The 17,671-nt window shown below is 44.5% G+C and overlaps 1 protein-coding gene across 1 annotated transcript in view; it reads right to left on the reverse strand.

The window, feature by feature from the left end:
• Positions 1-456: 456 nt before the first annotated feature.
• Positions 457-17,671, reverse strand: part of LOC26514674 (piezo-type mechanosensitive ion channel component) — a 437,306-nt gene continuing 420,091 nt past the window's right edge. The window contains exons 14-18 of the mRNA XM_032453590.2: positions 4,329-4,621; positions 3,778-4,283; positions 3,656-3,716; positions 656-811; positions 457-583 (exon numbers count right to left, since the gene is read on the reverse strand). Of these exons, the coding sequence (XP_032309481.1) occupies positions 523-583; positions 656-811; positions 3,656-3,716; positions 3,778-4,283; positions 4,329-4,621 (1,077 nt within the window). The 3' untranslated portion in view covers positions 457-522. The remainder of the gene's footprint in view (positions 584-655; positions 812-3,655; positions 3,717-3,777; positions 4,284-4,328; positions 4,622-17,671) is intronic.

Here is a 17,671-nt window from a genome sequence, read left to right on the forward strand (position 1 = left end):
CGCAACAGAAACAAATACATATTACATACTTGCAACTCCCTAGGGCTCTATCGCTGGAACTTGTTGATTTTATGGAAGATCAAGCCAGCCGCAAAAAGACTGAGACATTATAGTTGTTATTAGGATTCGAGACTCATTTTATTATATTGCAAAATAATTATTTAGATTGAAAGACGAGACGGGCGTAACACTGAACCATTGTTGTTAATGTTATTAATTTTTATAAATTAAATTAAGTACCTCGACTTAGACATGGTTTGATCAATTGTTTGAACAATGCTTGGTCCTCGAGATTTTTAAAAATAAAGAGTTATAATATTTATTCGATTGCAGATGAAAGAGGAAAACGAATAAAGCCTAATTTTTCAAAAGCCAATGTTGATTTTATTGAGACAATGAAAATAAAAACACGCAGTTTTAAAACAGACAAAATGGATCAGTGATCAATATTTAAAGTATTATTTTTATTTCTGAGGGATACCCGAAGTATTTGCTTTTATAGTTTCCAGTGACGGATACTTTTTACTTTGATAAATAAAATTTTACATTTTTTTTATCTGTGGGGTCTGAAACTTTCCCAACCCTGTTATAAGGAATAGTATAAGAATATAAGAAATAGTATGAGGAATATTAAAAAAAAAAAAAGTATACATACGCTAATCGCTGCATAGACTTTCGGTAATATTCGGATTCAATATTTTGATATACGTATTTATTTTCCATACCCGGACGGAGAACATCATCCATATCACGTTTAAATTCCATTGTACTAGGCCCAGGTTCTTTTCTTGTTTCTGCTCCTGCTTCTTCCCTTTGAAATAAAATTAAAAATGAATTAAAATTTTTATTTCAACAAAATCAAAATCTTTTTTATACCCTTGCAGAGGGTATTATAATTTTGGTCAAAAGTGTGCTATGCAGTGAAGGAGACATCTCCGACCTATAAAGTATACATATTCTAGATCAGGATCACCACCTGAGTCGATATGAGCATGTCCGTCTGTCTGTTTCTACGCGAACTAGTCTCTCAGTTTTAAAGCTATAGAGTTGAAAATTTGCACACATCCTTCTTTTGTTTGCAGGCAGTATATAATTCGGAACGGCCGGGATGGGTTGACTATATCCTATAGCTGCCATATAACTGATTGATCGGAAATGCCATAACTTTGGTGTTTTTTTAGAGTTAGAGGGTTGGGACGTTATATTTGACCAAAATATCTTATGTACAAAATTTCATAAGGATCGGCCAACTATATCCATTAGCTTTTGTGTTTTTTAAGTTAGAAAGATGAGACTTGGTACTGATTCCATTTTTGGCTGATATACCAAATTTCATAGGGATCGGCAAACTATATCCAATAGCCGCCATATAACTGAACGATCGGAAATGGCACAATTGCAAGGGTATATAAACTTCGGCTCCGCCCGAAGTTAGCTTTCCTTTCTTGTTTTAATTAAAATAGTAATTTTATCAATGAAATGAATAGTGGTATCGCAAGTCGGTAACATTTTTCTCGAAGTGTTTATCTTTTTTTCGGACTACCAATTGGTATTCCGTTCCTAACATGATTGAGAAATGGCGAAGACATATAATCTGTATTGTGGTTCGAATCGCCTTTAAAAAAGATAAAGGCCACCAATAGTGGTTTACGGATTGCATGGTTCAACGTGCTTTTAACAAAGCACGATTTAGATTTTATGCATCTAGCTTAAAGTATCCTTTAATTATTGAAAGAGTTAAAGAAGTGCGGAAAAACTTTAAAATTTGATCTGTGACATGCCTCAAAAAATTAATTTATCAATTTATTTTGTCAATGGATGTATAATTACGTGGCTACAATAAAGCAAGTTTTATACTACTAAAAAAATTATTAATCTTATAAAAAAAAAGGTCTTAAAAACACCCATTCCAGAGCCCCTCTTATTTCCGACGCTTATAGTTAAATAGTTAAATAGCAAATAGTTAAAATGTGAAAGATCCTGCTCAATCGGTTAAGATTATAGAAGATTATACCCTAATTATATAAGTTAACACCTAAAATGTCAAACACTAGATAATATTAATAAAACGCTAAGTCCAAGCACATAAGTTCTCAATAACAACTGCAAAAGAGCTTACATAAACGCATTGAGTGCACCGTGCACCGGATGCAATATGATGCCGTGGCACCAATAAGGGTCACACGGATCGAAAGACACGTGCGCTGAGTAAGCATTGATTATGCTTGCGATCGTGGGAAAACCAAAAGAAAGAAAACACCCAAATATTTGGCAAAGCTCACTGAACTTAATGGCAAGTGCATCCACCAACAACACAATGCACTTGCATTGACCAATTGGCAACGAAGATATGGACTTAAGCTACAACGACAACATCAGCTACCAATGACATCGAGGGACGCCAGCAGCAGCAGGAACCGCGACCGAGATCGCGGCAGCGATGGAGCAACGCATAGGTGTAATTATTAATTATAAGAATCATAATTGTCAGTTCTAATCCGATACTCAAATAAACAAAATGTGAAAAAGATTAATTTCTTTTTTTGAAGAATATGAATAAAATCTTTTTAACTGGCGCCCGAGCAGGGACCTGGTGAAAAAACCGCGAAAGGATACAAGTTCCGAATCTCGTTCAGATCGGTAAAAAAATCCCGACGTTCGGCTATATCTTCAATTAATTAAGAAAACGCCAAACACCGCGATTCGGAAGTGCAAAAGTGCCGTTAAAAAAGAAACGCTACAACGCACTCCTAAAGGAATTGTACCTAGCGGAAAAACCAGGCTCCAACTTTTATCGCCGTGATCCCTTCAGTACCCGTTCAGAGGGAACGTGATCCAGGTATAGAGGAGGCTCCGTAGTAGACCCACACACAGGAGGAATCGTTGCTGCGTGGGACAAAAAGGAATCAGCCGAACCTATCGTCACGATAGCACCCCGAAATGATTTTAATGTAAGCTAGTTAAGAAATATTTAAAAACAGAAAAATCCATAAGAAACCTTGAGTAAAATAAACACGAACAAAAAATTAATAGTTCAAATCGAAAATAAGAGGAAAACCTCATCAAGAAAATAAACAAAAAAAAAAATTTTAAGAATAATATTAAAAAGGATATAAAAATTAAATTTAAGGAAATCCCAATCAAATCATACAAATTAATAACATATGCTCCAATTGAAACTTTACGAAGATCTAAACTAGAATTTTTTGAAAAAATTAAATATAATTCGCTTGACATCCAAACAACTAACCCTCATAAGACCATTAACGATATTCCATTAAAAACCTCATTAAAATGACTGAACAGGACTTGGTAGATAGGATGGGAAATCTTGCTATCGCATTGAATGCCTTTTTCAATAACACATCACGATAAAAACAAAAAATTTGGAGCAAAGCTATCAAATGGATTTCTTATAATATACATAAATAAAAAAAGGTTCTATCGAATATCTTCTATATGTGGAAGAAAGGCAGCCGGTCCTAATAAAATTTAGTCTTTCGAATCAGTTGAATAAATTAGTAATAAATAATAATAAATAAATTAGTAAATTAGTAAGATATTAGTAAGAAAATACACAAATTTTTTGATTAGTTATAATTACCATAGTTATAATTGGAGTATATTTTATTATTTATTTTTGTTATATTATTACCTTAACCTGTCAAGAATATCCGCTGGGTTTTCCTTACTGTAACTTCGTTTCATATAAATTGCTGAAAATATAATGTTTTATTTGGTGTCTTTATTATTTGAAAATTACAATTATGAACATACAATTTTTTTCTAATAGTAAGACTTCAGAATTGGTACGTTGCATAGTCCAAATTCCTTGCTTTTTAAGCATGTATCTATGCCAAAATAGAACGACAAGCAATAACAGATCATAGATTGCGTTTCCATATTTCATAATAAGATCCAAATTTATAGCTTTAGATCTTGATTGGGTTCGTTCAAGAACAATTTTTTGGTGCATCATGGATTTAATAAAAATCATTGCTAATGTATAAGTAATAAGGGTGACCCAAAACGTTTTGGTGGGGCGTGGCAATGTTAACGCGCCCCAGCACAGGACTAAAAATGGCATCGGTAATGAAATCATTGATGAATTAGCTGCCTGATTTATAAAGACTGCCAAATAGCATATAGTCTCAGTATTAGCGATTAAAGCATACCACATAGCAATAAGCATTTGAACAAAATCATTATGGTCAAGAGTGGTAAAATCGTCGCCTTGAGAAATTAGATTAGCCCTCGAGTCATTTGACGACGCACTAATTTTACTTTAAAAAAATTATTAAATTTATTGAATTTACTATTATACTCACTCATTTAAGGATTGATTCAAAAATTTAAACATTGCAGCAGTATTAGATAAACCGAGACGGTTCATAATGCTAATTTCTTGTAATGTTTTTTTTTCCGCTGAAAGAACTTTATGAACAAACCTATAGTTTCGTGATAGTCGATTTAATCTAAAGGTTAGTAAGACAACAAGTTCTGCTGTAAGTTTTATAACGGGATGAGTATCCAAATCTTTGTTATCGGAGTCCGAGTTTTCCCCAGGAAAATATTCTTTACTTATACTATATTCCCGGGATGAAATTGCTTTACTTCTTTGCTGTAAAAAAAAATGCTATAATCTAGCGTTGCATAGAGTATATATAGTAACAAGTATTTTTTTTATCTGTAAATTAGATTATTAGAATATAATTAGAATATTGATAATTTGTTTAGCTGCAGCGGCATTTAATCTTCTCTTTTGTCTCCCAGATTCGCATACACTTTGTTGTCATTTGTAGCGCATGCGCTTTTGGGAGCTTTGGAAGAGCGCCAAAACTGTTCTTCTTCTTACATATTTTTTAGCTGTTATTGACAGGCCGCTAGTTTGTTATTTTGCGGGGAATTAGCTCTCAATAAATTACAAGCCGGAACTGCAATTGTTTTTATTCGGCCTATATGTTGGTGACCCCGACGTGATCGCGCCCGAAATTCAATCAGTTTAATTGCCTCAGAAACTGAAAAAACTGCTTCCAAAAACAAAAAAAAAACAATAGCATTTCTTGGTTTTTGATTTGCATCACTCGCGCTGGAAATATACGGGATGGAGTCTGGATGTGGAACTATTGGATTTGCTACCGCAAACCGGGACAGGATGCTGCGGAGAAAAGCAGAGGAGGAGATCTCCTGCCAGGAGATGGAGGCGCTGCTGGAGCTGTACTGGAGATTCTCGCAGCTGGCGACTGATGTGAAGGTGGAATCGCTGCGCACTCCACACTTCTCGACGGTGCCAGTGTCTCACCCATGCCATACAAGCCAGCCCCCTCCTTGCCACCGTTGCCGATGCCAACATTCAGCGGCGGCTATGCCGACTGGCCGGATTTCTAAGCCCTTTTTAATACCACGATTGACAGCCATCCTCACCCAACAAAAATGGAAAAGCTCTAGTGGCTCATTTCATACCTGCGGGAGTCAGCCTTGGAGACGGTGAGAGCGCTGGAAATTACTGAAGCGAACTTCGATGTGGCCCTTGACCTATTGCGCAATCGGTTTAGTAATCGGCGCTTAATTTTCCAGTCTCACATCAACGAGATCCTGCAGCTTCGCGTAGTAGAGCCAGGTTTTGTTGCTACTTTGCGGGAGCTATCGGATCAATGGGCATATGCGGGCTCTCATGAGTTCCGGATCAACTGCCGAGATCCAAGGATGCTTGCTCATCCAGATTGACCTTCAGAAGTTTGGTCCTGCCACAAAAGCCAAGTGGGAAGACACTCTCGCCAGAAACAATGACAGCCTTCCGTCTTGGGAGTCCATGGCACGATTCATGGAGCAAAGGGGTTTTTTGGCTGCGTATCCACCAGCTAACCAAGTGGGCCGAGGTAGATCTTCGTATAACCGATCTTCGTGCATGATTATTAACGCCCATCCAGCTCTATGCGCCTTGTGGGAGGATTTGGCGCATGCGCTTCCTACATGTTCAAGCTTCAATGCCTTGCCAATTAGTCAACGGTACGAAGTGCGACGGCTGACCCGCCGTTTAGTATGTTTGGAGGAGGGTCATTTTGCACGCGTATGTTCAGCTTCCCGTTGGCCAACGTGCAATCGCCGACATCATGCCTTGTTACATCATTGCGGGCAGCTGTCCAGCACTAACAACTCCCCACCAGTACGAGGCTTGGTTTTCACCGCTGGTGTTGGCGTTGCTACCCCACCTTCCCAGTCAATCAACACCGTCTTGACTCAGGATCGCCATACTGAAGTGATTCTGCCAACCGCCAATATCCTCACCCGTGGTCGATCAGGTGCCTTCCTGCCTTGAATAGTGTTATTGGACTCTGGTTAAAAAGCTCACCTTATCTCATCGCGGCTGACAAGTCAACTTTAGCTATTCCTCACTACGTAGTTCTGGCTGATCCAAACTTCCACAGACTGCAGGGAGTGGACATGCTAATTGGAACCAGCCTGCTCTTCAATCTTTTGTCAGTTGGCCAAATCCATTTAGATCACTGCCTCCCAATGGCCCAAAATACACTATTTGGATGTGTGGTTTCTGGACGCAATGGACTACCGCGGGAGACTACCGCAGAAAGAGAAGCAGAGATGAATCAACGTTCCGGACCCCCTGCACTCGTTAGGAGAACTCGATTCCCGCATTGGTCTAATGGGGGGAGCAATGCATGGTCAAAGGTGTGAAAGAAGTTAATGTGTGGTGTCCTAAAGCTACTACGCAACCCGTGGAATAATCCATTACAAGATGTGTCTGCTGCCCTTCCAGAATTGTTATTGAAGGCCCACCCTTCAATAGGGGTGACGATGTTTGGCTAAGCAGCCACCAGCAAAGCCGATAAGAATATTGATAATTTTTTTTTGCTGCAGCGGCATTTATTCTTTTCTGTCTGTCTCCCACATGCACTTTGTTGATATTTGTAGCGCATGCGCTTTTGAGAGCTTTGGAAGAGCTTCTGCGCCTAAGCTTTTAGGGCCGCTACTTTGTTACATCGCGCGAAATTAACCCTTAATAAATAATAAACCGGAATTTAAAATTGTTTAATTCGGCCGCTATCAAAAAGTTGGTAGTATTACAATCTGCATAAAAAAGACAAAAACAAATTACATAACAATATGACAAATATATTCATAAATATGAATAGAAAATTAAGTGGCTAAGTAAGAAGTGGATATTTAACTCAGCATTTTATGGACATAACAATCAAAACTATTTTTGATTTTTGAACTTACGCACATTTGGCTCTATTGCATCTTTCTTACGATATTTTATTATATCATTATTCTTTATTTTATAGGGCCGTAAAAATATTATCATATATTTATTTATTTTTTTTTTGGAGAAGACCTTCGTCTGTGAATGTATATAATGTTTTTTTTCGCTCGACGAATATGAATGAAGATTGAGAGAAATTTTAGCCTGGTTAGAATAAAAAAATGTTTATTTTTATGGATTATGTTGTATACACATCTCGCAGAGAGTGGAGCTGACGTGGCCCTCATCCAAGACCCCTGGATCCATGGAGACAGGATTCTCGGTTTAGGGGGCGTCGGATTTCCGGCTGTACACAGCCGATGTAACAGGTAAAAAGCGAGCATGCATTCTCGCAAAAAAGAGCCTTAACATTTTCTTGCTACCAAATTTCAGCAATGAAGATCATGTAGCAGCAGCGATAGAAGGCCAAGGCGGCCATCTAAGAATATCTAAGAATACATCTACACAGATGGATCAAAACTTAACGGCCAGGTGGGAGGCCGTTATTTTTGTGAACATTTGAGCCTAAAGGAGTCCTTCAGACTCCCTGACCACTGCACTGTTTTCCAGGCTGAAGTAGTAGCCATTAGGGAAGCACTGGAATCCCCAGCACTAAGGGGAAATCGGGATACAATATGCATCTTCTCCGACAGTCAAGCAGCCCTCAAGGCACTAGACGGATTCTCATCCAACTCCAGGACAGTCAATGACTGTCGCAGATCTCTCAACGAGATGGCTGAACAGCATGACATCTACCTCATTTGGGTTCCCGGTCACAGGGATCACGAGGGAAACTGCGCTGCAGACGAACTATCTAGGGCAGGGACTACCTACCCTCTCCTACCGGAGAAAGAATTAGTAGGCATACCCTTGGCTACTTGCAGGCAAAAGTGCAGGGAGTTTTTCGACCTGGCAGCCAACAGGAAATGGAGAAACCTCCAGACCTGTAGAACCTCTCGTCTGATCTGGCCGACACGCTCTCAGAAAAGATCAGCGAGACTTATTGCTCTCACCAGACCAGACTGCAGCCTAGCGATTGGGGCAATAACTGGGCACTGGCTGATAGATGAACACGCGGCCAGGCTTGCCGTCCCCCACAATGATTATTGCAGAAGCTGCAGGGATGAAGAGCAGGTGTTCTTCCATGACCCCCTAGCATCACCGCCTTAATCTAACCGAACCTAATATCAAGGGATTGCACGAAAAGAAAAAAAAAAAAGCTAGAGTGTATTGGTGAGGAAATGGAAGTGATGTACTGAGCGAGTTAATGAGTTCTAATCTGATTTAGATAATATTAAAAACTGGCTAAAATACATTCCCAAAGAGTAGTTTTAAAATTTAAGTTTTTGACGGGTTTGGAACCTCAATCGAACGTCAGTCCGTGTAGACCACCGAGATTTCGATCGCTCTGCCGAGTAAATTTCATATAAGCAAAATGTACCAAATTATATAATAAACAATCCTTATAGAATAAACAAAACAACGATTTAGCTTATTTTCAATAATACATCAAACAAATGAAGTGTTCAATTCCACTGGTCAGTTAAAATCTCGATCGGTAAAAAAAAAAACTAGTTAAACTGTTAAAGGTACCACTGATAAAATTATGTAGAAACACGATACCCAGCATCGTTCTACGGCTTGTTAGTGAAGGTAAGGATTTTTTCCCTTTTTTAAGCAGAGGAACACTACACGAGATTACCATGATCGCCGAAAAAGCGTCTAATTGCCTTTTTAGATATTCAAGGTGCTTTCAACAACATCCTGCCATCAAATCATTGCGTACGCGGACGATGTTGCTATCGCCTTTGTAGGAATATTCCCGAAAACGCTGTGCGACCTTATGGCAGAGAAGCTGGGAGTGATCTTAGCATGGGCACATTAAAACGGTCTTGGAGTTATTCCGTCCAAGACAGAGTTCGTTCTGTTAACTAGGAAGTACAAAATACCAAGTCTTAAGTTTCCGAAGCTCTTAGGGGAATCTCTTACCCTAAGTAGTAGTGCGAAATATCTAGGCGTCACAATATAAAGAAAACTGGACTGGAAACTCAAAACGTAAATAGGAAAATAAAGCGGTAGGCCTAAAATGGCGAATGTCCTCGAAAGTGGTCAGATGGTTATACAACGCAAAATTAGACCAATTCTATTTTACGAAGTTGTAGTCTGGCGGCCTGCCCTGGACAAATTCTTATGCAGAGAAAGGGTCGCGTATGGCAGAGGTCTGCATAACAGGCAGTCCGCGCACTACGCCTAACAATGCCCTAGATTCTTCCTAGACCTAGATGGGGGTAAAGATAGACTGGCGGCAGTAAGACTGCAAGAAGCTAATCTATGGAGCAGAATTAAATTTGGTCATACCAAGCTAGTCCTGCATCACTACCAGAGGGGGGTGCCGATTATTGTTTCCCGTATCGATCAACCCACCGTAAACTACTAAGTCGTCATCACCTCTTGGGAGGTGCGCCGTCTGGGATGATGCGCCAACCCCAGGACATATTTACACAGATGGATAAAAGCTTAACGACCGGGTAAGAGTCGGTTTCTATAGTGAGCGGTGTGTTTTAATGAGTCCTTCCTACTCCCCGACTGCAGTGCCTTCCAGGCTGATTTAATAGCCATTAAAGAAGCACTTAAATCCAGGATACCATATGTATATTTTCAGACAACCAAGCAGCACTCAAGGCACTTGACAGCTTCTCCTAGACCTTGACAGCTTCAATCCTAGGACAGTCAATGACTGTCGCAGATCTCTTAACGAGATGGCGGAGAAGCATGAAATTCGGCTCATATGGGTACCCGGTCTCAGGGACCACGAGGGAAATTACGCCGCGGATGAACTAGCAAGGGCATAGACTATCAACACTTTCCTTCCGGAGAAAGAACTAGTAGGCAACTTGCTGGCTCAAATGCCGCCGTTAGGAAATGGAGTAATCCCCGGACCTGTAGGACCTCGCGTTTGATCTGGTCCAATCGCTGTGCGAAAAGATCGGCGAGACAAAAGGCGAGACTGCGCACACGCAGCTTGGCTTTCAGTGCCCCACAACGACTACCGCACGAGCTTCCTATGCCAATGCCCGGCACTTGGCCGTAGCAGAGTAAAAGTCTTTGGATCCGCTGAACTGGCGGACCTTAGCGATCTCACTGGGATCTCTTCGCATGGTCTGGTATTCTTCATCAGGAAAGCGGGTTGGGACCACGAGCCGCCTCAAGAAGGATAGGCATGTAAGCACTCCGGGTAGGAAGGGAGGAATACGTTGTTGTATCCCTGGCCTTTGCGGTAACACAATGAACCCTAGTGGCTCAAGTGGATGCGGGGGTCTTCCCAGACCACCACATCACCGCCTTAACCTAACCTAACCAGAGGAATAATGTCAGACTATCCACATGAAATATCGAAGTTTCCAGAGATAGGTTAAATAGTTAAAGAAGAGGTTTGCACTGTGCCTCGGCGCAGTTCTTCAGGACACAGTACTCCATCGGGGCCTGGCGAATACACGGGCTTGACCTTAAAAAGATTCGATAACACACCACTTTGATCAAATGATTGGTAAAATATAAGGTTGGCTGATTGAATATTATAAAAATAAGGCTGAGCTGGACTGGTGCTAGGTGAATACGTTGTTAAAAAAAACTGTGCAAAGAGATCGGCCATTGCATGGAGAGCCAGACACGGGAGCAGCCGAAGCGAAAAAAAACATAACAACGGTGCCCAAAAGGCGGTGAAGCCGAGTGATGTCTCGGGTGTTTCTGAGGTCAATAAATTATTGCCAGATTTTTCGGTGGGTGCTTGACATACTTTGGAAGATGAGCTTTCAACCGCATCTTGAAGGGGCAGCAAGAAAAATTTGTTGACTGCCTGCCGCTCTGGACGGCGTCCTCAGCAGCGTTACCCGACACACTCCGTCATCTCCGACGACCATTTCCGTTACTCTCTCAGGGGCCACTTCATTAGCGGCAAGTTTTCGTCGTTCACCAACACGATGTCATTCACAGCTATGCTTTACCTGAACCATTTAGATCGTTATTGTAACATGGTACTCTTTTTTCACTAGATCAGAAACATTGCTAAAGAAACACGAATCGCTGCCAGGCTTCCAACCGGTAGATGTTGAGTGTTGTCACTGAAACAAGAAGGAGGCCCTCCGTGCAGACAATTATTATGAGTCAGGACATACAGGTTCGCGGAAGAGAGGGACTAACGCCCTCAAATTAATCACTGCAGCAATAGCGTGGGCAACTCGTCGGCCTTTAGTACAGCCGAGCCTACGACTCTGTAAAAATGATACTTGGCTTTCTTAACAACAGCAGGGAAAACGGGGAGGGATGAACTTCCATTCAATGGACTCTGGAAGGCAAAAGTCCACGACAGCTCTCTGATGCTCGTCGCTAAAAAATAACCGCTTTAATTTGCTTAATTGATTTTTGGCTCCAAGAAAATTGGTGGCGTTGATGTCGGACCAGATCTTTCGAGGCTTCTTCCTGATAAAAATAAAGCACCTCAGTGCATGCAAAAGGGCGGCGGGAGACAGATCCCTCACAAGTTCTAAATGGACGGCCTCGTGAAATAGATAAAAAGATTGATGGAAAGAAAACACACTGCGTCCGAAAACATCTCACGCATTAATTTGTCGCTAAGAGCACGGTCTTTCTCCCCTACCATCGGCCAATACTAAGAACGTATCATCGCAAATAACGATCGAGGTCTAGCGTACAGTTTCTGCTCATAAAAGCTAACGATTATGCTTCGCGTTACCGCATGGATCCTTGGCAACATTACGACCATTGTTCAAGCATTGAACACGATAAGAATTCCAAACATAGAATGTAAGAGATCGGACACATGGGCATAAGTAATCAACAGCATGGTTTGAAAATGATCTCCTGCAGTCTAACAAATATGTATGTGGTGCACTTGAAGCACTTACGAAGGGTCACAGCATGTCAGCGAGCAGTTTGTTGATAAGTAGTTTTAAATAGATTTAAGATTTGCATGTATCTTTCTTGTATGAGAAGTGTATGAAATTCCGCTCTTTATCTCAAAGCGGACGGGCGTAATTTTTTTGTGCGCCCTGCGTTTTCATAAAATTTGCTTATTAGCTTTCCATAAAAAGACAGTGTTTACTTCTATTCACTTAAAAAAAAATAAAAATAGTAACAAATTGCAATTCATAGATCCGTATCGCTTCGCGTGTGCAGTGATATATTTGGAGGTAAAATAATAATTTTATAAATTTTTCTTCCAAATATAGCCCTGCTCTGCTTCTTCATCTTTTACGGTGTTGCTTCTATTCTTTTGCTCCTATTTCTCGCTCAACTCGCACTAACTGCTCTCTTCAATCTCCCCCCTTTCGTTTCCCTGGTACAGTGGCACAAGGTTCATCAATATTATTAATAAATTAATTATTGAAATTTTAATAATTTTTAATAAATTAATTATTTAAATTTTGATTAATTATGGAATTTAAATTGGTCTGTGCGTTGAAGTTTTGTAATAAGACAATCTCGTCTCCCAGCCTACCATCCACTGCTGGCTTTGTAAAAACGTCTTACACGCTAAGTGTGCCGGGTTCACGGCCTCAGTTTCGGATGTAATCTCACGTAGAGACAAACCCCGGTCTCCACTTTTGCTATGACGGTTGTCGTCCTGTTCAGGACGAAATGAGATCGTTCATGAGGCAGACCAAAAACGAATTCAAGGAGTTGATAAGTGGTTTTCGTAAAATCAATGACCAACTCTGTGCGCTCGACACACAGTTTAGTAGTCTTCAACTACTAAATGAGTCTCCACAGCGTAAGAAATCCTTTTTTAGTGATGTGCTTGTGACGAATAATCTTCAGCCTGCTCAGCCGACATCCGGCCACCCCAAGGGCCGGACCTGAGAAAAATTCGGCGTCCGAATATCTCAGAATCAATGAGCAATTGTCCGATATGTCCTCTGTGGCATTGCTTCAAGTGATTCCAGACTCAATAATCAAGTGATTCCAGACTCAATTCCAGACTCAAACCCCCGTAACAGTCACCAAACAGGGTAATCAACCGGCCGGACCCCCGGTACGTACTGATGCCGCTGTATTAGTTACGGCGGCACCAAAACCCTTGCAGGTGATCCCACCATCGAAACACATTTTTGTTTCCCGGCTTGCCCCAGATACTTGTCAGATTGATATCTCGGCTAACATCAAAGCCAAAACAAAAGTCGACATAAAGGTGGTGGACAGGTGTATGTCTCGGATCTCTCCGATCTTGTTTAACGTGGCGTGTTCCACACTGAAGGGATTACAACCACGGCACTCGAATATACCTACGAGTAGGCATATAGTGCACGGATGGTACGCCTGCCAACGCCCCGGAATAGAAGCTATAGCAAATACATAGCGACTAGCCCGGTACCAATTTAAGTATCTGCGAGTCGGACAGAATACTTCCCCTTGGTGAGGAGCGAAGTGTATCTATCACCTCTACTGATCTATGGGTCACAGCGCCCGAGTTGTATAACGCAACTCCACGTCGAGTTCGAGGACTCTACCCGCGATTTGGGTATCAACCACAGCCACCACGATACTCCCACAAGGGGGCCTACCTCAAATGGTAGTGCTTGGACACTATCCAACCCGTGGTACCGAAGTTTGTGGGCTCGGTGACCCACCCCTTTAGCTCCGACAAGCTCGGATGGGGAACCTTGCCATATTAGTCGCCTCCTACGACAAGCTATGGGGAGCTGTGGCAGTATTCTACGCCGCTACCACACGGCGAGAAAAATGGGCTACTGCAAGCCCCTCCTCCTCCGAAACACCTCCTCAGCAAACTCCGTGAGTCTTCTGGTCCTGTCGCCGCTCTCCAAAATCCTTCCAAACGTCCAGGTTCCGCCAACGTGCTGCAAACCGAGTCCATCGAGGTCTCGCAAGTCTGCATAAAGGGGGCAAGCACATAAAATGTGTTCCCAGTCCTCATTAGGATCGCCACATGAGCATGCGGCAGTATCACTAAGGGCTCTTCTATGCAGAAATGCATTGAACGACCCGTGCCCTGTCAACAAGAATCCCGCGCACATGGAGAACCCGAAATCCGGATTCCGATAGACGAACCCTGCATCTGGGATGAACTTGTGAGTCACCCGACCAGGCGAATCACCATCATCCCATCTGCTCTGCCAGTCCGACAGAAGGCATTCATCTACCCGCGAGACCCGTTGCGTCCAGCTCAGACCTGAAAGGTCCTCGCCATAGAGCCAGTCGTCCCCCTCCAACGGGTATCCACGCTTCAACTTGTACTTGACGGCTATTTTCGTAGCAGCCAAGTCAAGAGGCGGAGCTCCAGCAAGCACCTGCAGTGCCAGGGTTGACACTGTACGGCATACCGGGAGGCATCCTAAAAGGATCAGCCTCTGGCAGGCAAGAAGTCGCCTCCTAGCTACAACTTGCCTCGTCGTCACGACATACCACACCGAGGCACCAAATAGTGCACAAGGCACCATGAGTCCGGCATAAATGGTCCGCCTGGCCCGAGGACTGAATCCCCAGTCGATTCGAAGCACACGCGCCAATGCTTGTACGACTCCGGTCATTCGCTGACGCAGCGATGCGATGTGCATGAAAAAGTTCATGCGCTCGCTGACCTCGGTACCGGCAGCTGCGAACATATGGGAGATTTGCTCCGGCAGTTTTCACCAACGGGGTGCGCGCGAGGGCACCCTTCAGCAGCATAATCACCGTCTTGCTGGTGGAAATGGTAACACCGATTTCCGTACCCCACGCTTCAACGATGGACATCAGTTGCGCTCCTTTATTCTCCAGCACGGCTCGGGAGTTGCCTTCGACAAGAAGGAGCAGGTCATCCGCATACGCGCTGAAAGCGCAGTATGGCTGGAGGCGCCGCAGCAGGACGTCCATCAGCAGATCCCAAATGAATGGGCCACTAATGGATCCCTGAGGGCAGCCTCTAATTACTGGAACACTCACAGTTCCAGAACTGCTTCGGATCTCTGCTCTTCTGTCTGAGAAGAAGCTCTGCCACAAGCTCAACTCGCGGCATCCCAAGTCGGCGAGCCGGCGCAGTGCAGCACTCCATTCGACATTGTCGAACGCACCCTTGAAGTCGACGAAGATGCCGAGCACGTATCGTGCCGGGCTGGCAGCGACACTGCTCTTTACGTGCCTCCAAGCGTCGTCGACACATCGTCCTTGGCGGAATCCAAACTGCCATCTGCATCCTTCCGGAAGAACTTCTCTCACACGATCAACCATGATGGCCTCAAGCACCTTGCCAAATACTGGCAACAGGCATATCCCACGGTACGACGAGGGTTCGCACCTATCCTTGTCGGGCCCCTTGAGTAGCGCCACTACACGTGGGCACTTCCACTCTCGGGGGAAGTAACCCGACTGGATGCAACGGGAATAAAGCGCCGTCAGATACTGAGGTATGGCGCGCCACACTGCTTTGCAGATAGTGCCATTGATGCCGTCCATGCCGGGAGAGCGACGGCTCTTCAACCTGGCGACACAAGCATCAACCTCTACTTCCTCGAGGTCCGGTGGGACCTCCTCCGCTCCGGCAATCGGTGCATCGGACTCCGCAACTGGGAAAAAGTTACGGAGGAGCACTCGCGCACAGTCACCCCAATCGGTGACCAGCTCGCCATCAACGCGGAGGCACCCAATCTCCGTGCACTTTCTGCGTCCTCGGCAGATCTTGTATACGCGCCCCCAGGGATCGTGTGCGTTTTCTCCCACGAAGCGTCTCCAGCTGTCCTCCTTCGCCCTTAGGATGAGCTTCTTGTAATCGTCTGAGGCTTGCCTCAGCGCGACCACAATCAGCTCAGCCGCATCGCCGTCTCCTCGACGGCGAGCGTTTTGAAGCCGGCGGCGAAGTCTCCGGACTTCGCGTTTCGCCGTGTTCAGGTTGGCGGTCCACCAACCTGGCTTCCTTCTCCTAGGCGATCTCGGCGTCCTCCTTCCGATTGCAAGGTCACACGCATCGTGGACCATGCAGCGCAGGGTCGAAACTTGCTGATCCAACGGCGACTGTGAGAAGTCTTCCGGAATATCGGCTGCCCGACTCACCATCTCCTGTTCGAACTACTGCCAGCGAGCATTGGAGATGTTCCAGGACGGCACAGGAGCTAGGCTCTCAACTGCGCGCGTAGTCGTTGGAGTAACCACAACAGTGATCATGTTATGGTCACTCAACTCCCACTCGTCCACTCTCCACTCGAATGTGGCCCACATCGATGCTGCGTCGTTGGCAATTGTCACGTCGATATCGCTACGCGCACGGTAGGTATCGAACGTGAACACCGGGCTGGGCTGGTTGAGGGCAACGGCTCCATTCTCCAGCATCCACTCAGACAGCAGCTCACCCCGGTTGTAGTTAGCATGTCCCTCGGGGTTCCGAGGGAGTTTGCTAAACCACATGGGGGATGCTGCATTCGCGTCGAGTCCCAGGATTGCGGGGGTTCTGCTGGCCTGCAGCAGGACCGCATCCATGTACCTGAGGTACGGCTCTAGCTCGGTGTCGAACTGGCAGTATGCGGAGCAAAGGAAGATTGAGCCAAAACTCCCTTTAACACTCACACATACGCCATAGTCGGTGGTAAGTGCCTCCATCGGCATGCAGATGACATCCTGGTGATCCACGAGGATGGCTGCCTTTTGTCTCCGGTCGGTGTATATTCGCATTCCTTCAGGCAGCACATCACTCGTCCCGCTACCAACGTATGGCTCCTGCAGCAGTGCAAACAGACATCCGGACTCCCTCAGGCGGACTGCGAGCTCAAGAGTCGCAGCCCGACCTCGACCACAGTTTGCTTGGATGAACCTAAACATTAATGTCTAGAGTTCACCCTCGCTAGCACCGCCGCATACACCGGACAGCTCGGGGACAGCATGCTGTGCCCCGAGGGATGCCCGTAGAATCGGCAATTCCGGCAGTCCACCGGATTGGTGCAACTGCGCGCACTGTGGCCGGACTGTCCGCATTGCCTGCAGACATTGTCCTTCTGCTTGCACTCTGCCACCTTGTGGTTGAAGCCAACACACCTGTGGCACGCGTACGTTCGCACAAGGGCCCTGCATCGGTAGGAGAACCACTTGACGTAGATCCGCCCACCTTCCAGCAGATCCAGCACCTTAGGTTCGCACTCCAACGTGACATTCACCGTGGCTCCGTCGGCAACCGTCCAAGGCTTAGTGTCCAGGTGGACAGCCTTGCGGAACTCCGCCTCCGGGATGTGTTCACGGAGGTTGTTGGCATACAACTCCGCCATAAACTCCTCCGGAGCGATCTGGGTAGCAACATCCTGGACTACCAGTTTGGGCCGTTGCGCAGCGTTCGGCTTGACCTCAAGGCCAATCTCGCCGAACTTCTTGCTGGCTACGACCCTCTTGATCTCACCTGACGAGGGGGTGCGG

The sequence above is a fragment of the Drosophila ananassae genome, chromosome 2R (assembly GCF_017639315.1).
Source record: "Drosophila ananassae strain 14024-0371.13 chromosome 2R, ASM1763931v2, whole genome shotgun sequence".
Classification (NCBI taxonomy): domain Eukaryota; kingdom Metazoa; phylum Arthropoda; class Insecta; order Diptera; family Drosophilidae; genus Drosophila; species Drosophila ananassae.